General features: G+C 47.7%; 1 protein-coding gene across 1 annotated transcript; it reads right to left on the bottom strand.

Annotated features, from left to right (window-relative positions):
• Positions 1-234: 234 nt before the first annotated feature.
• Positions 235-22,575, bottom strand: Itgax (integrin subunit alpha X). The gene is made up of 30 exons (XM_051193112.1): positions 22,421-22,575; positions 21,751-21,856; positions 21,196-21,299; positions 20,837-20,907; positions 20,592-20,706; positions 19,417-19,547; positions 19,154-19,299; positions 18,760-18,913; positions 17,559-17,709; positions 17,293-17,366; positions 17,015-17,144; positions 16,786-16,928; positions 16,486-16,626; positions 16,189-16,398; positions 11,055-11,185; positions 10,778-10,935; positions 10,492-10,646; positions 9,756-9,887; positions 8,876-8,949; positions 8,529-8,694; positions 6,073-6,189; positions 5,916-5,995; positions 5,750-5,833; positions 2,994-3,069; positions 2,801-2,905; positions 2,605-2,688; positions 2,338-2,451; positions 2,109-2,210; positions 1,761-1,871; positions 235-787 (listed from the first exon to the last, which is right to left on the bottom strand). Exons 1-30 carry the CDS (start codon positions 22,455-22,457, stop codon positions 686-688), a joined length of 3,504 nt encoding a protein of 1,167 aa, XP_051049069.1. The 5' UTR covers positions 22,458-22,575; the 3' UTR covers positions 235-685.
• Positions 22,576-26,905: the final 4,330 nt, after the last annotated feature.

Here is a 26,905-nt window from a genome sequence, read left to right as displayed (position 1 = left end):
GTCTTTTGTTAGTGCTCTACCTTGGGTAAACAGTCTGCTTATGTTTTCCTAGGAAAAGTCACACAGCAAGTGGCATAGGCCTCTTTCAACCTGGCACTGTAGAGGAGCAATGTCCCTCCTGAGAAGACAGGTCACTGTTCTTCCCAGCTAACAACAGTGGCACTAGAAGCAAGTTCCATCGGCTACATTGCACAGATGTTTCCTTGCCAATTCAGAAAAACCGGGTTAAAAGTCTCAAAGAAACAATATTTTACTAGAAATGAGGATGGCGTGGAAGCACAGAGCATCCCAGGCTGTCTGAAGCTCGCCTCCTGGAGACAGAACTCAACTCTAACACCCTGGAAGTAGATGGGAAGAATTGGAAATACACAAAGGTGAATGACTATGTCCACTCTTCTTCGTAGAAAGCTCATTAGTGGTCAAAGGGAGAAGGGAGCCACTGAATGCCCCATGTATTCCTAGGTAGAAGTTCCTGGTCATGTTATCTGGGCCATAGCAGAGAACGGGTCCTCCGAGTTTCCCAGTAAAGTTTTGACCAGACAAATGTCCCTTCCCAAACAAGACACAAAGAGCAAAGTTGGCTTGGTCCCAGCATTCCTGGTGCAGAATGTTTCTTTGCCCTTGAGCACAAGATCTGGCAAAGCTCTCAGGAGGGCAAGTTCAAAGAAGACAAGGAGATAAGTTCTCACTGGGAAACTTGGGGGTCTGCTGCCCCATTTTCTGAGACAATCTGTCCATTAGCTTCCTCCTCCATCATTTCCTTGTATTGACGTTTAAAGAAACCAGCCTGCAGAAGGGAAGAAGAAAATCAGGATGAAGAAGTGAACGGAAGAAGGAAGAGAGGAGCTAAGGAGTTCAGTATGTAAAACACTTGCTGGCAAGTGTGAGAACTGGAGTTCAGATCCCCAGTACCCGCACAAAGGCATGGTGCCCTGCCTGTAATCCCCAAACCCAGGAGGTGGAGACTGGGAATCCCTGAAGCAAATTAATCAAATAAGAGGCTCTGCTTCAGTGTACAAGGTAGAGAGCAATGGAGACAGATACTCAACGTCTACGACTAGCCTTCATATGAACACATGCACATATATGTGTGTGCACCCACAAACTCATGTGTGTCTACATATGCATCCATACATACACATGCACGTGCGTGCGTGCACACACACACACACACACGTACACACATGCAAAAAAGATAGGAAATATAAAGGAGAGGAAGGGCAACCATTTCTGAAGCCCCTAGTACTTTCAAATAACCTGGTACATATTGTATCATTTAGATGTGGCTTAAATCACCCTTACACTGAGAAAGACCACAGGCAGGAGGGAGGGCCTAGACCCTACTCCAACTGACTTGACAGAGTTTGATGATCCCTCCTAGAAGGCCTCGCCCTCCCTGTGGATAGGAGGGGAGGAAGGGAGAGGGAACTGGAATCGATATGTAAAATAAGAAAAAATAATAAGTATATATTTACAAAGAAAAAGAAAGAGACCAAGACCTGCCCAGCCCTGGTGCTTGTGTCAACGTTCAAGTCCATGTCCGGGCTTACATTCTATTCTTCTGCAAAGGGAAACGTAAAGAGAAGTGGAGGAGAGTGGGGAAGAAAAGGAGAGGGAGGAGAGAGGATCTGAGACAGGAGGGCACAAAGGAGAGACAACTAGGTAGAGGGGTTTCTCACATGACGTGCACAGCATGAGCTCTTGCTTACCCTGTAGCAGGAGCAGCATCAAGTCTTGCTGTAGGAGGGCCAATCACTCACCTTGTACAGTGCAGCTGTGATGAGAGCCAGCAGCAGCAGACCTCCCACCGAGCTGCCCACTATGAGAGGGACAGGGTTGTGAACTTCGTACATCTCCAGCACTGTCTTCGTCTGGTGGGGATGGACCCATTGGAAAGCATCATATCTCATGCTACCACACACTGTCCCCAGGATCCTACCCTGTAACTCCCTCTCCTCCTTGCCCAGGCTCTGTTGCAAGGGTGAAATATAGAAGACCTCCATTCGTCCTCCCCCCCCCAGGCTTCACCCCCCCCCCAGCCAGCACTGCACACTGAGCATCAGCAGCCATCTCACCAGCCTGGCCACAGCCTGCCACACAGTCACTACCTGAGCTCTCAGAAATGCCTCCTGCCCCGGCAGCTGGGAATACACAGAAGTGTTGAATGTGATCTCTGCCACACTCATGACCACCACCTTTTTCTGCAAAGTCTGCAAAAGAGAGGGCTGAGAGTTGGACCTGGGAGGAGCTCAGGGTTCAAGAACTGCCCTGACCCAAGGATGCTCCAGACCCACGGGACCAGGGGCCATGGGAGGACCTCTGCTACTGGCCACGCACCTGACTGACCCAGCTGAAGCTGAGGTTGCCCTTCAGGATGAAGTCAAGCTCGTCCTGGATGCCCAAGGAGGGGATGTCACAGCGGAAGTGCAGACAGTCAGCAATGGAGCAGTCCTGGGGCCGGGAAGATAATATCAGACCAGAGGGAGGTAAGTCTGAGGGTGGGAGACAGGAGCATGTTCAGCAGGTGCCACTTGACATCCAGAAAGCGAACTCAAGCCTTGTGATGTGTGGCGTAAGGTGCTGAAACACCCCAGTGTTCCTCACCAGCTCAGGGCTCCTCTGCATGTGGGCCAGGAGGTCTGATTGTGTTGGCACTAGTCTCTTCTGATAGCACTGGGTGGGCAGGTTCTAGAAGGCAAGCAGAAAACAGTGCTTTGGCTGCTGCATCAGGGATTCGTAAGTGACACAGGTGATAGAAGCCGAGGGCATCAGCTGAGGAGCCATAGCTGGTTTTGAATACCTGGAGTTGGGAGACCACCACAGTCCACACAGCTTCTCCCTTCAGCTCTGTAGGCACCCAAAAGTTGATGCTGACTGGAATGTCCCTCTGCCCCAGATTATTCACCTGCACAGAAGGCGCCGAGGGTAGAGGCTACGCCCAGCTCCTCTGTCCCTGCTTACCAGTTCCCTAGCTCCTAAGTCCCCACACTTGCCTGGTATCTATGCTCCACCACACTGCTCTCCTTTTCTGAGGCCGAGAAGTTGAGATACTTGGTAGACTGGTCATGGCTGGAGAGAGAAGAGTCATGAAGTCCCACCCTGGCCTCCTGGCACTAGCATGATGACACAAGTCATCCTTGGGGTAGCACAAAAGGAGGTCTGTGGCAGGGTTGGAATAAGGAAGGTTTGGGAGTGGGGCTGCCTTCAGCATGAGTATAAAGAGCTCGCAGGGGCCACCCAGAGGAGATGGCTGGGGAAAGATCAGCTTGAGGTGTAGGGAAAGACTTAAGAGCCACTCCACTGACTCACTGGGGAGCAGGGGCCACCGCCTGCCCCATTTCTACACCTCAGCTTTCATTTCAGTTCTTCGAGGACGTTGCAGGATACAGCAAATTTCGCTGACCTGTTCATTCTTGACTCCGAGCCCCGCCCCTTCTGTTTCCTTGCCTTTTATCACCATGGAGCTTCGAAGGAGCCAATGACAAACTTATCCATAGGTCTCAATGTAACAAACCTCATGAGACCTTCTTGGGTCCAAGCCTGAAGTGCAGTGACCACAAGGTCCCTCACATACCTGCTGATTCTACCTCTGTCCCTTACCACTCTATCCCTCAGGTACCTGGCCTTTGCCTCTATACCCTAAATTCTAGCCCACCACTCCTACTCCCAAGGCAAGCTAGCGAGGCACAGAGGAAGGCACTCTTCATGTTACTTGAGACTGATATGACTGCAGAGCTACACTACCCCGTGGCCCCATGTGCCCACTCAAACAGTAGACAAGCCCATCCCAAGCCAACTAGGACTTACATGGCTGACTGAAGGGATAATACCCAACTTTTCTTCATTACAATGGCATCTCCATGCCATTGGCATGCAAGACTAGCTGTTCCCATCATGCATCTGAAGACAGCCCCATGTAAGGATAGACAAAATGAGTAAGCCCTATGAAGAAGATTTTCTCTAGTGCAGTTGGCCAACTAGACAAGCTCTCCAGAATCCTCAGCAACACCACTCTTTCACAAGAAGCTTGCACTCCCTGTCAAATGTGCATGTTTGCTCTGTAGTAACTCTCCCTTATGGTCTCAGGTCTGAATTCTTTCTCTGAGGGTGACCTGGATGTACTCGGTAGAGGTCACAATCTGTTCTATCACTTCTCCAGGCTTCGCCCAATGGCAACTCTCTTAAATTTCATTTCTCCTCTACTCAAAAGACTCCTCCCAAAAGCTCCAAACTGCCCTGTGGACCCCTCTGAGTGTGACTGACCTATAGGACCACCTAAGTCTACAGGTGCTATGCCCTATCTGTGGCTCCCTGCAAGGTGCCATGAGAACCCCTGTGTATATGCACTTAGCGCATGCATCTTGCTGTCTGAAGAACACCAGACATGCAGGGTAATGAAAGTGTGAAATGCTGTGCAAGAAGAGACCCTCAGATTAGGTGGGTTCTGTGAGAGTAGGAGCTCAATAAATGTTTATTCCTGTCAAATGAATTCATAGAAAGTAGCCATGCTGTGCCTGCCCATAGTAGAGCAGACACTAAGAAGGCATCTGCTGAACAACCTCTATTTCCTAGTCTCAATACTCTTCCCATCCTTCTTAGTTCTAGCTAAGACCCTACCCCCTACCCTGCTTCTCTAATACCCATCCAAGACCCATCCTCAGCAGGCATGTGTTTTGTTCCTATTTTCTACAAAATGGGGGAAGGAGAAGGTTCAAAATTCTATGGCTGTGATTCTCAACCTTCCTAATGCTGTGATTCTTTAATACAGTTCCTCATGTTGTGGTGACCCCCCCCCCAACCATAGAATGATCTTGTTTGCTATTGTCATGAATCATAATGTAAATATCTGATATTCAGAATATCTGATAAGTGACCCCTGTAAAGAACCTGCCCTGTGGTATTTGTCTGTTTCCTATGAAAAAGAACAGCCTTGCACAGATACCAAAGGCCCTTTTGAGATCACTTTGGTCAAGACCAGTGCCATAGACCCACCAATGTTCAGATGAGCCCTCTCTTACTCCCCTTTTGGTAACACACTGCTACAGTTTCATATTGATGCCCACCCTCCCCATTCCCTAATTTAGGCTTTGTACTCTGAGTGGCAGAGTCAGGAGGCAGTTGCAGAATGGGAGCTACAGGGAAGTTCCTAGGTCAGTATGGGCGTTCTCCAATGGAGACGATAACACCACAACTCCTTCCTCTGCATTCTCTGTGGCCCCTTGCCTGAAATGAGAACTCCCACCATGATACATCACCACAGCCCCAAAGCATCAGGCCAATGAGCCATGGACTAAAGCCTCCAAACTGTAAGCTAAAATAAACCTTTTCCATTTATAGGTGACTTCAGATTCTTGTAGTGATGGAAGCTGATTGGCATGCCATGTTACCCAGGTTCAGAACCGAAGAACAGCAGTTGGTGAGATTTTGACTTAGGTAAAATAATCTTGTGTTACTCAAAGACGAGGGTGTATTTCATATATCCTAGAGAACCTAAGAAAATTTTGTGGATTTTCAAAGCCTTTTGAGACCTGTAACCTGCATTAAATATATGCTGTAACGATAAAGACTTCACAATTATTGTCATAACCAGCCCATAACAAGCATCCACCAATGAATATGAACAGCTATCTGTGTCATCCCCCACTGAAAAAAGGACAATAAAACCTGAATATCACAGGTGAGAGTGATAAGTCTTGCATATCCTACTTCCAAGTAAAGAAGAACCACTCTGAGGTCCTAGGGAGTGTACCTGCTGATCACGGTGTACACGGCATACTTTACTGGGAGCGCCAGCTGGAAGGTGGTTTTTCGGTTCCCAGGTGTGTCGTTCTCACTGGGGACAGAGGAGTAGTATGGGGTGCAAGGATCAGAACGAGAAGGACACCCACCCCCACCCCCAGGCCTGGCCAGCTTACCTGCTCACTCTGGCAGTTAGAAACAGCCGGTCCCCCAGCACAGCTTTGGGGGAGACATCAAAAGTCACCAAGAAAGTCATCTGAAGAAGAAAACGAAGAAATCACGGAGTGAGTCGGGATGGAGACAGAGGATGGGGTAGGTGGAAGCCAGACTAACCCGTGCGCCTCCACGGAAAATGACATGGCTGATGCTGCAACTGGTCCTCCAGAAGCCCTGGTTCCTGCTTGGGGTGCTGTCACATGTGAGGTGCAGGGAGTGCTGCCGTCGTTGGTTCTGGTTAAAAACAAGGCCAAAAGTGTTCGGGAGATGGGTGTTTATTAGTGTTCTGGAGAGATGCTGGGATTCAAGCACACGCATCCCTGGAAATCTTAGTGCTTGTGGATCCACATCTGGTCAAACTTCCTATATAGTACAGAAAGCACCAGTCACTAGAACCCCCATCCTTCGCTTTTTCTTGGGTTTTTTGCTCTTCTTGTTGCTATTGTTTTGTAGCCCAGGCAGTTCTGGAACTCACTAGACAGCCCAACCTAGCCTCAAACTCATGGTGATCCTCCTGCCTCAGTCTCTAAGTGTTAGGGTTACAGGCGTGAGTCAGCATGCCCAGATTCGTGTTGCTATTAAAGGCTTTTTATTGTGGATAGTTCCAAACACACTCAAAGTAGAGCGAGTTCCCATCACTCAGCAGATGTTACCAATGTTTTCCTATTGTTCCCGCCCCACCCTTAGGTTATTCTCCACTTTTTCTTTTCTTAATAAATTAAAGAACTTCCTACACATCATATTATTTTATCTCAATACATTTCAATGTCTACTCAAATGTCTACTCAAAACCAACAAGGCTATTTTTTAATATAACTACAAGACCTAACAAATCATACACAACAGAACTAACAAAAACCCAAATCAGCAGTCGCCTTCCATTTTCCTGGGTTGTCTCTTAACCATTTTATTTTTAAACTGCTTACTTGTTAAATAAACATCCATCAAAGAGCCGTGTACCACACTGGGATGCCGCTGCTCACACTCTGGGAATTGCTTTTCCTGTGTCATTTTTCATAAGTAATTAAAATGTACTCCCACAAAGGGATGTCAAGAGATACGGCAGACACACAAAGCAAATAGATGAGCCCACTTTAAACTCCCTGTTCAAATAAACTAGGTATAAAAAGATATTTGGGGGAGAACTAGGGGAATTTGACTATGCTCTAAACACCAAGACTCATTCATTTCATCGAATGGCATGATAACTTTGGGGTCACCTAAGACATTGCTGCTACTCAGACCTCCAGAGTAAAATGAAAAGGAAGCTATGGCCCAATGTCTAATACTTGTGTGAAAATATTTCAGCAAATAAAGGCCAAGCCAGGTGTGGTGGTATACACCTGTGCTCCCAGCACTAGAAAGTTAAGGCAGGAGGATTAGGAGTTCAAGGCAAGCCTTGGCTACTTGAATTTGAAGCCAACTTGGGTTAAATGAAACATTTGCTCTGTGAGACAGAAAAACAGAAGAAGTAAATGGGTCAACATGTTGTTCGCTGTTGTTGCTTGTTGAAGGTGCTTTTAAGACACTTAGTTTAACTCTGACCACTTCAGTAAAAGTTTAAAATTGTCTTAACAATTAAGTTTTTGAAAAAGTACATTTCACCAGGAGGTAGTGGCATGCCTTTCTTTAATCCCAGCATTCGAGAGGCAGGTGGATCTCCGCAAGTTCAAGACCAGCCTGGTCTACAGAGTGAGTTCTGGGATAGCCAGGGTTATTCAGAGAAACCCTATCTCAAAAACCAAAACAAACAAATCTGTTTCTTTAAAACTCTTTATGGTCCCAGTTCTGTCTTCTAGAACACAGAGTGACCTGCCACCTACTTTTATAAACAAAGATTTACTATGCACACTTGTGTAGATTCATGTCAGTGCCTGCTACTGTTGTAAAAGGTGGAGCTGAGAATCTGCTATAGAAACAATATGGTCTGTTGAGCCTCCACAGAAAATCTTCTGGCAAGCCCCAAGCCACAGTAGCCAATACGTTATTTTTTTTAAACAATATTTTTAAGTATTTTCCCAGTTTGATAGTGTGTGCCTATATTCCTAGCACTTTAAAGGATGAGGCAGGAGGATCATGAACTCAAGACAAATCTGAACTATATATTGAATGTTAGGCCAGAAAACCTCTCTCTCAGGGGAAAGGAAGGAAGGAAGGAAGGAGGAAGGAAGGAAGGAAGGAAGGAAGGAAGGAAGGAAGGAAGGAAGGAGGAAAACAAATAGTACACTCACACAGGCAGGGGACAGTATGCCTGGTTTCCAAGCCCAGGAGTCGTGTTAGGGAGTCAGAGGCTAGGAGTCCACGACATCTCCCAGGTATCAGTTCTCTTCTTTCCCGTGGGGGTTCTGGGTCATCAGGCTTGGTGGCAAGTACCCTTACCTGCAGAGCCATCTCACTGGCCCTGGCACTTCCTTCTTATATTCAGTATCTTCAAAATATGACTCCAGAAGTACAAAGCCCAGGCAGTACAAACCCACCATCCAACCAGGGCCAGCGAAGATCTCTAGACCCAGCAGACTGCTCAGCAAGGGTCACCCAGCCTGAGCTTTGAACCTACTACACAGCCCACTCACCTCTTCCCTCCCCCGAAGGAGAACTCGGCCTTCTGCCACTCGTCTGAAGGACAGACCCACTGGGTATGACAAAGTGACTGTGGTCCCATAGGAATCTTCCCCGTCGTTAGACACTGTCACATCCACATTCAGCTCCAGATCACTTCCCACCACCAGAGTCTTCAAGCTGGATGTCAAGAGGGAAGGGGAGATGATTCTGTGGCCAGGGCTAGGAATGGTCTGGGGAATGGAATTCAAAGTAACAAGGCAAAAGATAGACTGGAGATGCCTGGGTTCTGAACCCCAGATCCTGCGGGGGGGGGGGGGGAGGCTGGGCTCCAGGGAAGATGTAAGGGGTGAAAACTCACTTTGGGAAGCCAAAGTTGATGCCAAGGTCATCCTGGCAGATGTGATCAGCTCCACAGTTCTTCTCAAAGGGAAGCTGAGAAGGGGGAGGGGACATAGGAATTAGGTCTGGGACTACAGGCAGCTCAAGCCATGCCCACATGTACCAGCCTCTTGAGAACAGCCAGAGCAAAGGAAATGGCAAGCTCCCTGCCAAGAGCCTCTCTGGGAGGCTGCAGTTCCCTAACAGATCAGGCTTCAGGCTTCAGGAAAATGGCAGGTACCATTCTTACTTCCCCCAAGGAAGTTCCCAGGTTCAGGCTGCCAAACTCCAGGCATCAGAGTACTACCATGTCATGAACACACCTCTCACATTCTTGCTATTATACATTTCTTCTCCCATAATGCAGGATCCCAAATGTCCTCCTCTTGCTGCCCAGAATCAGGCACAGCCTGGCTGCAGGCCTGTGATGTAAACTACTCATCAACCACATGGCATAAAACCTTGCCACTCTCTAAGACCAATAAGAAGGAGCCCCATGGGACTGGAGAGATGTTCAGTGATTAAGAGCACTGACTGCTTTTCCAGAGAACCTGGGTTTGATTCCCAGCTCCCACATGGCAGACCACAACTGTCTGTGACTCCAGTTCCAGAGGATCTGACACCCTCACACAGACATATATGAAGGCAAAAAACACCAATGCACACAAATTAAATTTTAAAATATTTTTTTATAAAAAGGGGGGTCCCCACTCTGCCTTGTGGTCCCAAAGTCTCCTCAGAGACCCCACCACACTGAGATCTGCCCATGCTATTAATAGCTCTTCTAATAAATATCTTACTCAAAAAGACAGCCTGCTTTGGTGTTCCCCTTGAGCCCCAACCATAAATATCTGACTCACAGAGGCCGTGAAGTACGTTTGCTCATCTACAGCCAGCATGGGTTGAAGGTTTTGGTGGGAAGGGATGGGCATTCCAACAAGAGAGAAGTTGAGGCGCAACGTGATAGGGGTCACTGAGTCTTCCACACAGGCCTAGAAAAGAGATGTTTGAAGGCTCGTTTTAAAGAAGGTCCCTTGCACTATACCCCATCTCTGCATGTGTAAGGGGGGCTAGAGCAATCCCATCTATGGTCAATAAGCTCCACCACCCCCCATACAGCTCTCCCAATCTATTCAATGGGTCCTCATAAGACCACCCTGTTCTCTTCTCTGGTTTTCTCTCTGTGTATCATTTATCCCTACCTGATATTCACTATCTAGAAATTTGTCTGTGGTCCCCATCACCACTGGGGAACTCCCTATGGGCAATGACTGTTTTGTCCCTTGCTATGGGCATGTGTCAAGGGACAGCCATAGTATGTGGTCAATAAATGCCTGTATGAGTCAGCCTGAGGCCACACAGCTTTCCCAGGCAACCCTGTTCTCCTCCTTAAAATCCATCTAGGTGGCCTCTGTTGGCTACAACTGGCCATAGTTGTTCATTTGCTTATTTAGCTAACAGGTATTAACTATTGTCTGCAGACCAGATCCTGGGCAGATCACAGCATGCTGTGTTCTTTCTCTGCTGAACCTCCTTCCAGTCCCTAAAAGGCCTCTATCCACAGCAATTCCCATAATCCATCTACAGTCGTCTCACTGGGAGAAGCAACTTCACAGTTTCACAGTCCTTGCTCAGACCAAGGGTTTTAACTCGGGTTAGAGCCTGGGTCTTTGTTTCCTCAAAGATGGCACGGGGACTCAGGCGGCCAGGGTCTAGGGCCAAGTCAAAGGTGACAGAGCTTCGGAGGTCACCTGTAAGGGAACACAGAACAAAGGGAGATTGAGAGGCCCAGAAATTACTCATGTAGGCAAGGAGCAAGTCATCAGACAGAAATCCTGGATTGGAGGCTTCCAAAAGTCAGGGTCAAAGAGAAGGGACTCACCTAGTTGGGTCCGGGAACTTTCATAAATATTAAGGCAGACAATGGCATCACCCAGTGACTGGACAGGGGCCACTTGCTCCTCACACTCAAACACAGACCTGGCGATCTCTGTAGGTTTGAAGCCTATAGTCGATGACATTCGAAGAATCGGTCTGGACCTGTTGGCAGAACACTGAGCTGAGGAGAGCCTCTTGACCACTGGGACCTCAACCTCCAGTTAGGAAGGAGGGTCCTAGTCTAGGATGGATGGGGAGTGTCTGAGGAAAGCTGTTCCCACCTGAGCAGCAGCACGTGTCCCTTGGACCCCACGGCCAGGTCCACCAGTCCATCCCGGGTGAGATCCTGACCCCCATTCAGTGACTGCCCAAAATATTGGAGCCTGGAGAAAAGCTGGGATCCTGAAATCCTCTATCCAGAAGAAGAGACAAATCAGACTACATGAAGGGATGCAATGGGTTAGCTGCTGCTCCTTTCCTAACTGCATGTGACGGGCTTTGTTGAACCTTTCCAAGGAGTTTAGTGGAAATGCATTATTGAGGACCTTGCCCTGATGTTGACCAGTTTTTATGCCAAATTGACGCAAGATAAAGTCATACAGGAAGAAGGAAATTTAGAGAAAATGCCCCCATATAATTGGCCCATTTACAAGTCTGTAGTGCATTTTCTCGATTGATGATGGATTGGAAGTCAGCACAATGTAGGCAGTGCTACCCCCAGACCTGATGATCCTGAGTAGGCTGGGCAAGCCATGAAGAGCAATGTAGAGATCTGCCATGGGAGTATACAGCAGGTGACAATTAGTGTTTAACAAGCCAACCCATCAGACATGCCTGGTGGGGAGCCCCACCTGGCAAAGCCATGGGGGCTGTGGAAACAACCAGTTGTTCCTGTCTGTAATTTCTTTCATGAGTCACTTCATTTCTTCCCAATTAACAGTTTTGGGTGTATTCCCATTGCTTGTGTGTTTATCTCATGTATATGGTCCATCTATTGGGCACACATACAGCAATGGGTGATCTAGAGGATGATTCTGTTTGCATTATATAACACTGATGGATGGAAATAATATTAGGATATTTTTCATAATTCAGATGGACATAGGAGAATTCTCAGCTACAAAGTTGGCCTTTTATAGATTTAGCCAAGACCTCAGCAGATTTTTAAGCAGGCTGATTGCACCTAGAGACAATATCTGGTTGCTTCTAAAGACAAATGTACACGATCATTCTCCCAGATGTTGTTTTACTGATTCAAAGCCACAGCATGAAGCAACTTTCGTCTGCACAGACTCCCTACCACTTGAGGTCCAGCTAACTAATTGTTATTATTAAGTCTTGATTTCTGATGTCGTTTTCTGTCTGGAAACCCTCACCAACTTAGAGCTATGTGCATGGGTCAATGTGACATTCATAGCCTGAGAGAAACTACATGACTTAACTTATGGTTTTGAATATGGATCGAGCCCTGAAAAATAACTTACAATTGTCCATCGAAGAAGAGTAGAAGAAAGCGAGAGAACAGGACAGTGATGTAGGGAGGCAGAGATCAAAGGGCAGAGACAGCAGGGCAGCATCTGAGATGCAGAGAGAAAGATGTGGAACCAATTAGGTAGAAGTTGTTGGACAGAGCATTGGGAAGAGAGCAAAGAGAGCTTTTTTCAGAGATGATTTTTTTCTAGATGGAATAAAGAGAAAGTTACCATCAGAAAGTGTATGTGCCTATTTTTTCCCCATCACATAAAAAATATCTAACTATTAGATAAGAACTCTTCCTAAATTATCACCTCACTTGTGGATTTTCTTTGCATGCCCTGGTGCTGACTGGGGGCTGGACCCTCAATAGTCAGGAGATAGAGCAAGCCAGTTAGCAGCACCCCTCCAGGGCCTCTGTATCAGTTCCTGCCCTCTTTGAGTTCTTGCCCTGACTTCCCTCAGTGAGGGACTGTGATTTGAAACTGCAAGCTGAATAAATCCCCCCACCCCACCCCCTGACCCCTCTGTTGGTTTTGGTCATGGTATTTTATCACAGCAAGAGAAACTCTAATGAGCTATTTAAGAGATTAACTCATAGTTATACAAGTCATTTAGTTCCTAGAACTACAGTAAAAGAGGAAGACTTCTCCCTTGACTAGGCATGAAGACGTATGACTGCAGTCCCAGCACTTGGAAGGCACAAAACAGACAGATCTCTAGTTTAAGACCAGTCTGGGCTACACGGGGATACCCTGTGTCAAAACAAGCCGAGCCTTCTCCGCGAACCTTCTCCGCTCTCCCTGGCTTGCTATCTTGCCATGCTTATGTCTCCTCCTTACACACACTCCCACCATCTGTTATGATGGCAATACACCCACACACAAGAGAAAAATATTTTTAAAACAACATGAGAAAGAGTGAGGTAAGAATGTGAGAGGAAGGAAGGGCAAGCAGTGAGAAGAAGTCATAAAGAAAACGTCTGAAAGGAAGAGGAGAGGCTGGGAAACAGCGGCTGGGGTCCCGAGGGCTCAGAGACGGAAAGCTGGCCTGGGACCTGAGGTACATTCTTTTGGGGGGTGATTTAATTAGTCCCTGACTCCCCTTGGCTCTTTCATGAGCCAGGGCTCAATCCTTCTGTGCCTCAGTTCCCTCATCTTTCACACACACAGAGAATATATGGTTATTAGAACAGTACATGTGGTGTGCTCAGCAGTCAACATTATTATGATGAATGATAAGGCGGAATGGGGTCTCAGAAACTGGGGAAAAGTTGTAAGAGTGCTTGCTGTTCAAGCATGAAGATCTGAGTTCAAATCCTTCGCACACAGGAAAAGGCCCATCATAGTTGTGTGTGCCTGTAACCCCAGTACTGGGGAGCATAGACAGGGAGATTCTGGGAGTTACTTGGCCAGCTAGCCTAGCTGAAACTTCAAGCTTCAGGTTTAATGAGAGACCCTGTCTCAAGGGAATACAGTGGAGAATAATAAAGACATCTAATGTCTTCTTCTGGCTTCTGCACTCACATGCATGGGCCCCCACACACATACCTAACGTCACCCCCATGCACTACAAAAATGAAATAAAAAGTACTTCAGGACTCATCTAGTCCTCTATCCCATTTCACAAACAAAACAGAAAGTTGGGACATTGTGTGAGAGTCACACAGACTTCTGAGTCTGACTCCAGCCTAAGACAGAATCTCTGTCTCAAACCTATCACCTTCTCTGCTGTATTTTCAAAGGACAAAGAGGCACAAAGTTGGGGTAGGGAAGTGGCTGCAGCTGACCCAGATTTTCCCCCATTGTCATCACCTCTCCTGTGGCCTTCTTCTCTTTTATTTCCATCATTCTTGAAGTACCTAATCCCTCAGAAAGCATGGGGTTTTGTCTCTGACACTGTGGAGACTAAGGGTACTAGTGATAAGAATAAAACTGAAAAGCAAAAAATGCCAGTTACTAAGGGAACCCGAGTAGAATAGGCGTGGTAACCAGCACTAGGGTCCTCCCATTCAGCAAGGCTCAGGGCTGGTATATGAGCCTGTGGAGGATAAGGCAACCTTTCCAGTGAGGTGCGTGTGGAATGAGAAGGGAAAAAAAAATCACTGTGGGTCAGTGAATCCAGAAAGTGACCTTTGTAATCGGATGTAAACGTGTAAGTCATTTTGGGAAAGAGAAGTTGTGAACTGGTGTGAACTGGATGTACTTTCAGTTATTCTTCCGGAGCCACACCCTTCTTGAGATCCCCTTCAGCTGTGAAACTGTATTAACAATTATGACAGCAGCAGCTTGCACTGGCCTGACATGAGTCTGAGTACTAGGTGGAAACAGGTATGGCCGGTTCATTCTATCAGATGAACACAAACAGGTGTTGGTCTCCTTTCTTGTCATAGTGACAAAATCCCTGACTAAACAACTAAAAGGAGAAAAAGTTTATTTGGGCTCACAGGTTTCGGCTCCTTACACAGGGAAAGTGTGGAAGGGAAGAGCTGCTCACAAAATGGTTAGCCAGGAGGGAAGAAGGAGGGGGAAGGACAGAGAGGTCTTACTAGTCTCTTAGCACTCCTAAATGCTGGCACAGCTACAAGGCTCTTCCCTGTGCTGTTCTGGAAGATGGCACAGCACCTTTTAAAATACTCACGCACCAGACAGTTCAAAGCACAGCTCCATAGCTTCTGAATGTTCAGAGTTGTGAAAACCTTTCCACAATTAATTTTAGAACACTTTATCACCCCCAAAAAGAGATGTGACACCTGTTAACAGTCACCCCATGACTGTCATTTCCCCTTACACCCAAACCTAGGCAACCAGTAATCTACTTGCTGTTTCTATAGATTTGCCCATTAGAGACACTTTATATAAATGTAACTATACAACTTATGACCTGTTTTAACTGGTTTCTTTTGCTTATCATAGGATTTCAAAGTTCATCCACATAGCCTGTACCAGCTCATAATGGAGTCATATGCCATTGCATGGATAAATGTCTAGTTTATCTGCTAAAAGTAGATGGCCGTATGGATTGCTTCTAGCTTTTAGCTATTAATTATGAATAATGTGCTGCAAGGAGCATTCTATGGCGTTTTGTGAGGGCATGTGTTCCCTTCTCTGGTGCTAGAATTGTCTGGTCATGTGGCAACTCTATAATTAATCTTCTGAGAAATTAACACATTGCTTCAAAATAGCCATACCATTTTCACACTTCTGCTGGCAGTGCCTAGGGGTGCTCCATGAACCATGCCCTGATGATTAATGGCCCTGCGATTCCAGCTGTGCTGGTAAGGGAGGTTACACTTCACAGTGCGATTTGTTGATACCTCGTGGTCAACATCAACTTTCCCTGAGTTTGTTGGCTTTTGTTAATCTTATGTGAAGAAATGTCTGCCCAGGTGTCTGCCTATTTGACTGCTTTGACATTTGCTGAGGAGAGCAGCCTTCACTTCTCAGGAAACCCTGTTCCACTGTGGGGAGTGCTCCTCCCCAGCTGGGCACCTGACTATAGGAATGGAAAAAAATTAAGCACCATTCAAAGAGATGAAAGGATGAGAAAGCTAACATAGTGAGGAGGCTAGACCTAAAGCTGGTGAGCTGGGGGGGGGGGGGCTGGGGTACTGAGAGGCTGAGTATAGAGTCACGAGACCAGAACCCCCCGTTTACACTGACCCTCATACTTACTACGTCACAGTTATGAAAGAGGCTTCCTACTGTGCCATGTACCTAACATAGGTATCGTTTAGAAACTATTCAAGTATGAAGTCTCAAGACAAAGCAGGGAATGCGTTAGTCAGCCTTTCCATGTCTCAGTTGCATGGGTTTTATCTGCTGCAAAATGCTCAGCGCTTATCCAAGAAATAAATGAAGTCATGGAAGGGAATCTGAGTGAAAGATAAGAGCGACAAAGAGGAAGCCCTTGCAGTCTTGGGGGACGGTGATTGGGCCTCACCTGGCTGGGCGAGGGGCTGATGTCCAGTTTTGAGGCTCCATGAAATACATACACAGCACCTCTGTTCTCTTCCTCTCCAGGTGCACCGATGGCCACATCTGTCACATTGTCCCCATTCACGTCCCCTAGCACTGTCAGGGCCGCCCCAAAGCGGCCCCAAGGATGGCCCTGCTCCCCATGCAGAGTGGCCTCACACTGCCACCTGATTCTCTGCAGAGCAAAGTCAGTGTCAGATCTGCCCTGGGCAGCCCTCCACCCATACCCACAGACCACCAGCCAGGACCCTTCACCACTTACCCCACTGGGCATGGGGCACACAGATACCTGCCCCCCTCGGGCCTGCCCGTAGTAATGGGGGGCCCCGACCAGGACCAGGTCAGTGCTGCCATCTCCATCCATGTCCACAGAGCAGAGGGAGGCCCCAAAGTAGGAGCCGATCTGGTGGGCCGAGCCTGGAGTCATCTTACAGATGCCCCTCTGCCTGTCTCCCAGTACCACAGCCTCCCCTGTGGGGCCCAAAGCCCCTCCATCTCTTCCTTCTCCAGCATGACCACACTGCCCACTCTCAAACTCCACTCTGGCTTCTTCCACACCAACCTGTGTCCCGCTGACTTCAGACTTGGGCCTCCATTGCCTGGACTCCTGGCTAAAGATGACAACCTTCCCGGTATGCTGGTGGCGTGGGGCCCCTAGGACCAGGCTGTAGACCCCCTTCCAAAAGGCCAGTGCGGTAGAGTAACCTGAGGGGTCCAGACCTCAGCACCAAGGCTCTTCCTGTCTTCGGGCAGCTCTTCCTGCCCCTTCTCCTCCCACAGCCTCTTCTTACCCAGGTAGGCGTCCCTCATGTCCACATTCTCCTGAGACATGTTGATGAAGGTGGGTCTCGTATTTGGGGGGTATAAGAAGGCACCTCCAGACCAGCTGAAGCTTCCCACAGCTCCCAGAACTGGTCCATCCTGGGAGGAAAGGATCCCAGGGCTCAGCAGGCTGGAGTAGGATGCCAGTCTGATCCGAAGGAGGACTTCTCCTGGCTCCACACACCCATCTAGCAACCGCCTCAAGGATGCCCTCCTTTCCATCATCCTACATCACTGCTCAACTCACAGGCGTAAAGGCAGCACTGAAGCCATCCTGGGACATCTCCAACTCAAAAGAACTGCTGCTTGCTGTCTCGGTGCCTGTGGAAGGCAAGCTGCTCAGTTTACAGGGAGAAAGACATCTCCCAGGTTCAGGGAGGCTTCTTAGGGGAGACTATGATCAGAGACTAATCCTCTAGTGAGGATTAGTGCCCAGTTCATGAGAGTCTAGGTTCAAAAAGGAAAATCCCTATGCTTGGGGACCTGAGGCAAGTAGCTTTATTGCTGGCTCACCCTCAATGGCAAAGATCTTCTCCTTCAGCTGGTTCTGAATGGTCTTCAAAGCCTCAAAGTTCTCCACATTGAAAATGTATTCTTGGGAAGGCATCGATGCAATATCCACTAATTCTTGCCAGGAATGTCCACTGTAAAAGGCCTGTCCTACCTGTTCCCAACAAAGACCAACCCAGAGAGAATCAAAATTCTCATAGGCCTATGCCTAATGCTATTTCTTGGGTCTGCAAACTCCCCTATGCATTCATGTTTTAACCAGCCTGTGGGGTGGGGCTTGACCGGCAGAGGTAGGTCACTGGGGATGAGCTTTTGAATGGTAGGTATCCTGCAACTACTCCCTCACTCTCTCTCGCCTCTTTTCTGGGCCTCCACAATGTGAAGCACTGTGAACTCACCCTCCCACCACCATGAATTTCTTCTCCTCCATCATGGACTGAGCCCTTCTGAAACTGTGAATCAGAATTAGTCATTCCATTGCAGAAGGAGATGGAGATTGGAAGGGCTGGTGGATAAGGGGGAGTATGGTGAAGTAATGTCTGCTGGACATGACATGCTTGTTGCATTCATGAACATCACCAGCTGTGGTTACTTTCACAAGACACGAATAACATCTAGCCAGCCAAAAGTCCCACATAGACAGGAAAGATGACATCCATGCCTCATCCCACATAGCCATTGGTACTTCATAGCTGCCAGGGAGGGGTCATCCTTCTTTTAGAGTACGGTTACTAGTAGGGTTTCCAGGGCTCCACCAGATGACCCTGCAGCCATGCACATATGGGCAGCACTAAATGAACATAGTGGGCTATTTTTAAAAGCACACAGTGACACGGGGGCTTCATTAAGGGAGCAGAAATAGGGAATGGAAAGTGTGCGTGATCACATGTCATTGCACCTATGTGTGAAACTCTCCAGGAGTAAATAAAGACAGCTATGTCTCCCTCAAGAGTTTCTGTTGGATGCTTTACCACAATGAGGCCAGTGGCTAAGGCGCTACATATGCTGCCATCAATCGCCCTTGGAGATTCTTTTGAAATGAGGCTCAAAGGGCATTAGGGAACGGAAGCCTGGGGTCACAGGTCCCTGGCTCCAAATATCTAATACAGCAGAACATGAGAAAACAGGTTTCTACCCTTTAGAGGAAGTTGCTTCAAGAGGAAGTGACAGGAGGAAGTGGTGAGTTACCATCTTTGTCTCCTACCCCAATTGCATAACGAATGATGCCCGCAGCCTCAGCCAAGGGGATGACTTCATTATAATTCCGGCTGTCACCTTTTTTCTTCCCATCAGTAATGACAATGAGGACCTTGGTGGCATCTTTCCGAGCCCCTCTTTGGGCAGTGAACAGTTCTGTTCTATTAACAAAGAGAAGGCAGAGGTCTGTGACACTGACTTCTAATGGCTTCGTGAACATGAGGACACAGCCTTTCCTGTGAGAGGCCTCATCCCCGCTCATAGATACCCCCCCCCGAGTTTGGCAAGAGGACCAACAGGCTACATTTCAAGATCTCCTATTCCTTTCTTAGAAAGGCTGATGAGACCCCAAGAGAACCCTGAATGCTCTGGGAAAGGACGCCCGGGAATTCTGCACTCACATGGCATACTTGATAGCCGTGGCTGTGTGTGTAAACCCTCCCAGCTGATTCACAGAGTTCAACTGGTTTAAAGGATTTGAAGCAGAGGCGAAGTCATTAAAAGTAAAATGTGTCCAGAATCTATGGGAGAACTGCATCAAGGAGAACTAAGAAAAAAAAAAAAAACAAAAAAAAACCACATGGGACTGAGGGCTAAGATGGTTTCCCCAGGACTCCTCAACCCTGCCCAGCAAGCCCCGCAGGCCCAGGACCCAGGCACACACCTGTGTGCGAGGGCGATAGAATTGTTTCATCACAGCTTCCACGAATTTCAGCATTGTTTGAAAATCTCTGTGAGCGATGCTACCCGAGCCGTCAATCAAGAACACAATGTCCTGGTCCTGTCTTGGACACTCTAAGAAAGGATGTTGCTCTGATCCTCCAAGACACACTCACAAGATCTCCTGGCCACAAGAACTCATCCCCCCAATACCCTATACCCCCTGCACCCCAGCACCCCGGCACCCTGTACCCCTGCACCCCTGTCCCCCCTTCACCCTCCTCCACCCCCTCTACCTTCTCCATCCCCCCACTCCCTCCTCTTCCCCTGGAGCAGCCCTGCTTACGCTCTTAGCTGCAGGGTTCTTTGCCTGCACACAGTGATGCTGGAGGCACCCAGGAAGATAAAGGCCACTAACCAAATGCATGGCCTCTCTAAATGTTCCCAGCATTCCACCAGCCTTCCCTTTCTGTGTTCTCTCAAAAGACAGAGACTGGCTAGGTTTCTGACAGTTCTTATGGATAGAGTCTGAGCACAGCAGATTTCCCTAAGAGATGACCATCCATTTCCCCCATGGGCCTCTGAGTAAGTATGAAACCAGGGGACAGCCTCAGCTGGCCATGGATTGGACTGGAGAAGCTCACTCCTCCTCCTCCATTTCCATCAGCACCAGAGAAGTCATTACACACACACACACACACAGAGAGAGAGAGAGAGAGAGAGAGAGAGAGAGAGAGAGAGAGAGCATATGCACATACATACAGCACAGACTGCACCTTCAGCAGCCAGTCCCAGACTGTTCATCAGTCATCACTGGAAAATGAGTCCCTTCACTCTTGTTCTAAAAGCAACAATGGCTTTTATCATTGGCACCCACATCAGACATCAGATCAGGCTCTGTACCAAATGCTGGTCTTGGGTCTCAACTAGCGTTACGTCCAAAGTTCCATACATTACTAGTCCCATCTGACAGATGCAAAAACCAAAGCTCCAAGACAATAACAGAATGCATATCAGGGCCAGCAGTGTCTCTCCAGCTGCGCCTGGCTGCTGCGCCATCCGGCAATGGTTCATCCAGACACACTCTTCCTTACTCACTCTGGGGAAAGAATCTGACCCACTGAACCCCCAGATGGATGTGTGTGGGCTCCCAAGGAACTGGTGGCCCTGAATACTTACCCTGTGGCACAGTGGGGAGCCTTTGGTACTGCAGGAAGGATGAGACCAGTAGAAAGCAGAGTCCCGTCAAGTATATGTTCTCTCTGCATGTGTGGTGCACAGTAGGACCACAGGCCTTGGGGCAGAGGGGGCTGATGAATCGGGGCTGTAAATCGGACCTCAAGTGTCCATAACACCCCCAGACCAGCAGCCCCAGGCCCCTGTCCATCCACTCTAGACCCTCCTGTGAGATTGAGGGCACTCACCAACAGCCTGGGAGGGTTGCTGGCAGCAGTGAGGGACAGACCCAGGGACATGTTCACAGCTTCTGGGGGCACTGAGGAGATAGACATGTACATAGTCACCTTTGAGGACAGAAAACACCATGTCGGAGAAGAATAGGCTTCACCTCCCCACCTGGGAGACACAGAGCCCTTCCCCCAGGTGAAACAGTCATCCATATCATAAGAAGGCTGGGGCAGCATGGAGCATAATGGGTAGGCCCAGGAGCTTGTCTGAGGCTGAGTGTATGGATAGAGCTACAGCTGGCAAGTGGGACTCCTGGGCTGTACACGAGTCTCACTGCATAGCTCAGCTCTAGGCCCGAGGTAGAGTCATGACTCACCCTGGAGGTGGACAGGCTCACACTTGTCCATGTGATAGCCACATCTGTAAAGGCCACCCATTTGGTTAGTGGCCCTTATTTCCTTTGGAGCTCCCACCACCACCCTGTGGGGAGACACAGAGAGCTGCAGCTGGGAGCATCAACATTGGAGTCACTGTAGAGAGTTGTGTTCACCCCTCTGGAAAAGCAAAGGTCATAGCAATGCAAGCTCTGGGCAGTTGGTTTTTCTTGCTTTGTTCTCTCCTGATGGGAACCCTCCACTCCCGGCATCTAGGTATTTAGTAAATATATGTTAGATGAACAATTCCTTGTGAGTGTCCTATGAGGTCTAAATGAACACCCCCTATGCCATATGGGTCACAATGCCTGACACTTAGTGAGCACTCAGTAAATGTTAGCTGAAGTTATTCAAAAGGACTGTTTTAGGCAAACATTCTTAACATGAAGAAAATTGCCACATCCCACAAAGGACAAGTATGCAGGCGATGGCACTGGAGTGTGGGGCTGAGGAGAGAAAGGGTTCTGTGCAGCGACCCCCACCCCACCAGTCCTCACCAGGTGTTGTCATACTGAACCACACTGTGTCCAAAGCCAGCAACATCCATATGGAAATGTGTTGGCTTCTCTGTGTCCAAGTTGAAGCCAAGAGAAGAAACAAAAGCTAGGGAAGTGTGAGAAGTTTAGAGCGGGTCTTTTCCCCTTGACCACCATTGCCCCTCTGGGCTGCATCTCTCAGGCTCCCGACCCTGTCTCTCTTCCACACTTGGTACCCAGAGCCCTGGCCCTGGGCTCCTGACTCGTCTCACGTCTCTCCTTCTCCCGGCTGACAGGTCACTTTCCACTGTTAAGTTTCAGTTCTGTTTCCACAGAGTGACCCTCAAAGTTTAAAAGACACTCTTTTCCCACCTGGTGCTTCGCTGAGGGAGAATCCAGGGAAACCTGGAAACCAAGGGGCATTAGGGGTACACCATGAAATGTACTTGCTCTGCCTCCTTCAGAAATCTGTGGGTTGTCAAGGCCAACTAGCCTCATTCTCAGGACCACTTGGGTTCTCCCCCAGACTGTCTCATTCCCCCAAACTCCAGATCCCAAGCGCTATATCTCTGCCCCTCCCCCAACATCTCTCTCCTTGCCAAGACCGTTTTCTCAACCACATCCTCCAGCTCAGGGGCCTGGCTCACCAAGACCCAAGTACCCAGCATCTCTCTTTCAGGCTCAGGCTCACCTGTCAGCAGAAGAAGGGCTTTCCAAGTACAGTTCATGACTGGAGAACAGAAGCCGGGCTCTGAGAGGCTAGCGACTCAGAAACAGCTACCAAGTCAGGAAGAGAGCAAATGAGAAGAAAGGTGGTCAGGAGACTAATGACCAGCAGGGAAGTTGTCAGTATGACTCAGAAGGGGAGAGCAGTGAATTGAGGTAAAAAGGGCGGAGGTGGCTGAGCGAACAGCCCACATGCTTCCATGGAAGACATGTTTTAGTTAAAAATGACTTGGCACAATTTTCTGGTCCTCCAAATTTTTACCTGGATAATGCAAATCCCCTGCTTACCTCATCACTCCCAGCTCCCATTCGTACCAGCAAACTTTTCCCCTTGAACTTCAAGTGTGAGTCAGCCTCAAGGCGGGGAGGAACAGAGGCTAATCCTGCAGGGCCCTAATGGGAACCCTCCATTTCTGGCCTGGACGACTGGGCTAAGAATGAAGCACATGACCCACGTGAGGAGCACAGGCTGGTCTTCATTCATTCATTCATTCATTCATTCATTCATTCATTGTGGCAAGCACAATCAAGGGAGATAATCTGAGCTCTTTGCTAGGTAGAGGAGAAAACGCCCAGGGATCAGTGGAAATGCAGACTTGTTAACAGAAAAGAGCACACTGTGAAAGAAGAGAAGAGGCCACTGGGAGGCTTGCTCAGCCTGAGAGAACCCAGAAGGCTTCCTGGAGGAGGCAGCACTTGGACTGAGTCCTAAAGGCAGCCAAGGTCAAGAGAATACTGAAAAATGTATTTAAGAAGTAACAACCAGGTCTATCCATTAAGATTGCCATCAAGTAGGCCCTATTTTAGAAGACAACCCTATTTTTTCTATCCATTTTCTGGTTGATGGGGCATCTAGGTTATTTCCAAAGTCTGGCTGTTACCAATAATGTTGCTATGAACATAGTCAAGCAAATGTCCTTGTGGTGTGAGTGTGCCTCCTGTGGGTATATGCCCCAAAGTGATGTTGTAGGGTCTTGAGGTAGGTTGATCCCTAATTTTCTGAGTGTGGTACATTTAGACAATAGAGTACTACTCAGCAGTAACAAACAATGGCATCCTGAAATTTGCAGGCAAGTGGACAGAACTAGAAAAAAACATCCTGAGTGAGGTAACCCAAAACCAGAAAGACAAATATAGATGTACTCACTTATAAATGGATACCAGACATAAAGTAAAAGATACCCAGCCTACAATCCATACCAGCAGGAAAGCTTAAACCCTCTTCCAGAAACAGATGGAAGCATATGCACAAATCTATAACTAACCATTGGTCCAGGCTCCTGGAGTACAGCCAAAGTGAGGGAGGAGTGATAATATGAACAAGGGAGTCAAGACCATGATGGGGAAACCCACAGAATCAGCTGACCCGAGCTAGTGAGAGATCACTGACTCAGATCTCACAACTGGGGAACCTGAATAAGACTGAACTAGACTCCCTGAATACAGGTGACAATGGTGAGGCTGGGGTAATATATGAGGCCCTTGGCAGTGGGTCCGAGATCTAACCCTAATGCACAAATTGACTTAGTGGCGCCCATTCTATATGGAGAGATATCTTGCTCAGCCTAGACTCAGGGGTGTGGGGGTGCCTTGGTCCTGCCTCAATTAGATGATAGGATAGACTTAGTAGACTTCCTAAGAGAGGCCTTATCTTATCCGAGGAGCAGATGGGGAGATGGGGTGGGGGAAAGTACGGGTAGTAAGAGGAGAAGAGGAAGGGGGAAATGGGATAATGGGATTGGAATGTAAAAAATAAATTAATAAAAACTGCAAATAAAAAGAAAAAGAAGACAATCCTGGCCCATAGCTGGCCATTAGGCTCTTTCTCACATCAAAGAACATACCTCTATCGGGCAGTCAAAGAAAGGGAGAGAGCATTGCATCATAGCCGCTTTTGAGTTCTGGTTCCCATTTCTCTACCAGGAAAAGGTTAATTGTGCCAGGCTGACAGGATAACCTTGGTTATCGAGTAGTAGCTGGCAAAAAACTGAGGTGCTAAGGTATCTGTGACATTTGTGACCATGCCTTTACAGTACACGTCTCCCCATTTTGACCTACTTTAGAGATAGTATTGGTGGTATCCCTGTTTTATCTCAAATGGCTAAGTTTCTGTAAAACATGTTTAATTGCTCAGAATGTAACTCGGAGCTGGGACTTTAAAAGAATGTTCAAGTGACATAATTTGTGAAATGTTACAACTCCAGATCTACATAAGCCTCAAATATTTTCTATGCAGGTGAAGTTTCTCTTTGGGCACTAGCCAAGACTGAACACAAGCTACTGTTTGTTCCTTCCTTCATTCCTTCCTTTCTTCCTTTCTTTGGTTTTTCAAGACAGAGTTTCTCTGTGTAATAGCTCTGACTGTCATGGAACTAGCTTTATAGACCAGGCTGGCCTCAAACTCACAGAGATCAGCCTGCCTTTATGCCTCCCAAGTACTGGGATTGATGGCATGTACCACCACCACATAGCAAACTATTCTTATTAGAGGGTTTTCCCTTATTTTTTTTTTCTGAGTTTGTGAAGTAACTCTCATGGGGCAGCTTCTTTTTCTAGTACCCTGTAAGGAGTTAACACAGCAGAGTGAGGATTCACGAGCGATGAGGCCAAGGCTGTAGGGAAAGGACAAAGAATGAGCAAGTGCTGAGCCCTGGAAGGTCTTTGTAAGACTTTCAATTTTTATCCTGCAGACAGAAGGAAGTGTTAAGGAAAACAATAAGGAATGAGACACTCACATTCATCTTTCAAAGAACCATGTTTGATTGACATCCCTGGGATGCCTGCCCTTTTCTGAAAGGAAACCAGGAAGAGTGGATCTGGGGAATGTGGGCAGAGGGGTAAGGTACTGGGGGAGTGGAGGGAGGGAAAACTACAGACGTAATATATGAGAGGAGAACAGATAAAAAAGAAAAAAAGAACCATAAAGTGAAAGAAAAAAACAGAGTGGTTCATAATATTGAAGTTATGGAACCATCATATGACTATGTGAGTTATTAGTTGAAAACAGGCTGTCAGGGAAATGCCAACATTCCCACCGTGGCAGTTTGAAAGTAATTGGCCCCCATAATCTCACAGGCAGTAGCACTATTAGGAGATGTGGCTTTGTTGGAGTAGGATGGCCCTCTTAGAGGAAATTGTCATTGTAGGAGCAGGCTTTGAGGTTTCCTATGCTCAGGATGCCACCCAGTGTCTCAGTCGACTTCCTATTGTCTGCAAGGTTTAGAACTCTCAGCTACTCCTACAATACCGCAACTGCCTGCATGCCATCATGATGATGATGAGCTGAACCTCTGAAACTGTGAGTTACCCCAATTAAGTGTTTTCGTTTATAAGAGTTGCCGTGGTTATGCTGTAATAAAACCCTAACGAAGACAGAAGTTGCTACCAAGGACTGGGGTGTTGCTGAGATAGGCCTGACCTATCTCAGCCTGTTTGAGGTAATATGAATTTGGGGGATTTGGGTTAGGAAAGCAGTGGAATGCTGTAAGTGCTGCTTAAAGGGCCACACTAGCGGGAACATGGAAGACAGTGGTGCTGAGTGTGATTTGATGAAGATCAAAGGTGGAGATCGAGAGGTTGCAGAGGAAAATAATGTTGGAATGTGGCCTAGAGACTGGTCTTGGGATATTTTGGTGAAGAAAGTGGCTGCTTTTTGCCCTTGTCCAAACAGTCTGTTTGAGGCTAAAATGAAGAATTTTGGATTAATTCCATTGGCAGAGGAAATCATAAAAACAGCCTAGTATAGACTCTGTCGTATGGTTATTAGTGGTAACTCTAATGAAGATTTTTAATGAAAAGGGGCAAGCTAAGCAGGGTGAATTACAAAATGTAAAAAGAGCAACAGGAAGTAGAATGGAGCTAAATCCTGTGCTCAAGGAGATGAATGGAATAAGTCAGGTAGTGGTGGCTCATGCCTTTAATCCCAGCACTCGGGAAGCAGAGATAGGCAGATCTCTGTGAGTTCAAGGCCCTACTGGTATACAAATCGAGTTCTAGGACAGCCAGGGCTATTACACAGAGAAACCCTGTTTGAAAAAACAAAATAAGAAAGAAAGAGAGAGGGGGGAAGGAGAGAGGGAGGGAGACAGAGAGAAAGAGAAAGAAAGAGGGAGGGAGAGAAAGAGAAAGGAAGGAAGGGAGGGAGGGAGGGAGAGAGGGAGGGAGGGAGGGAGAGGTGACCCTAGGGCAAGACCCCACCCAGCTAAGTTTCCAGCTGATGAGAAGGAATTAAAGAAAAGCTTAGAGCCGGGTGTGGCAGGACTGTTGAATCTCTTGAGTTTGAGGCCAGCCTGTCTAGAGATCCAATTTCAGGACAGCCAAGTTTAAGCAGTGAATGACAGAAAGCTGGTGAAGATGTAATTGAATGAGGGGGCCATCTTCTAGCCTCGGTAAATAACAGAACTTGGCAGCTTCAGCCACATGGTTCTGGTTAGAGTTAAGGATAGAAGAA

The sequence above is a fragment of the Phodopus roborovskii genome, unplaced genomic scaffold (assembly GCF_943737965.1).
Source record: "Phodopus roborovskii unplaced genomic scaffold, PHOROB, whole genome shotgun sequence".
In the NCBI taxonomy this organism is placed as follows: Eukaryota; Metazoa; Chordata; class Mammalia; order Rodentia; family Cricetidae; genus Phodopus; species Phodopus roborovskii.
Note: the sequence above shows the minus strand (reverse complement) of the source record. Positions and strands in the feature narration are given on the sequence as shown.

Excerpts from the sequence above, each read along its gene's own strand:
- Itgax (XM_051193112.1), bottom strand. The coding sequence starts at position 22,457 with ATGAACTGTACTTGGAAAGCCCTTCTTCTGCTGACAG. Across the intron at positions 16,929-17,014 it reads CATGAGGGACGCCTACCTGG|GTTACTCTACCGCACTGGCC; the intron begins GTAAGAAGAGGC and ends TGGACCCCTCAG. Across the intron at positions 788-1,760 it reads TCACAGCTGCACTGTACAAG|GCTGGTTTCTTTAAACGTCA; the intron begins GTGAGTGATTGG and ends TCCCTTCTGCAG.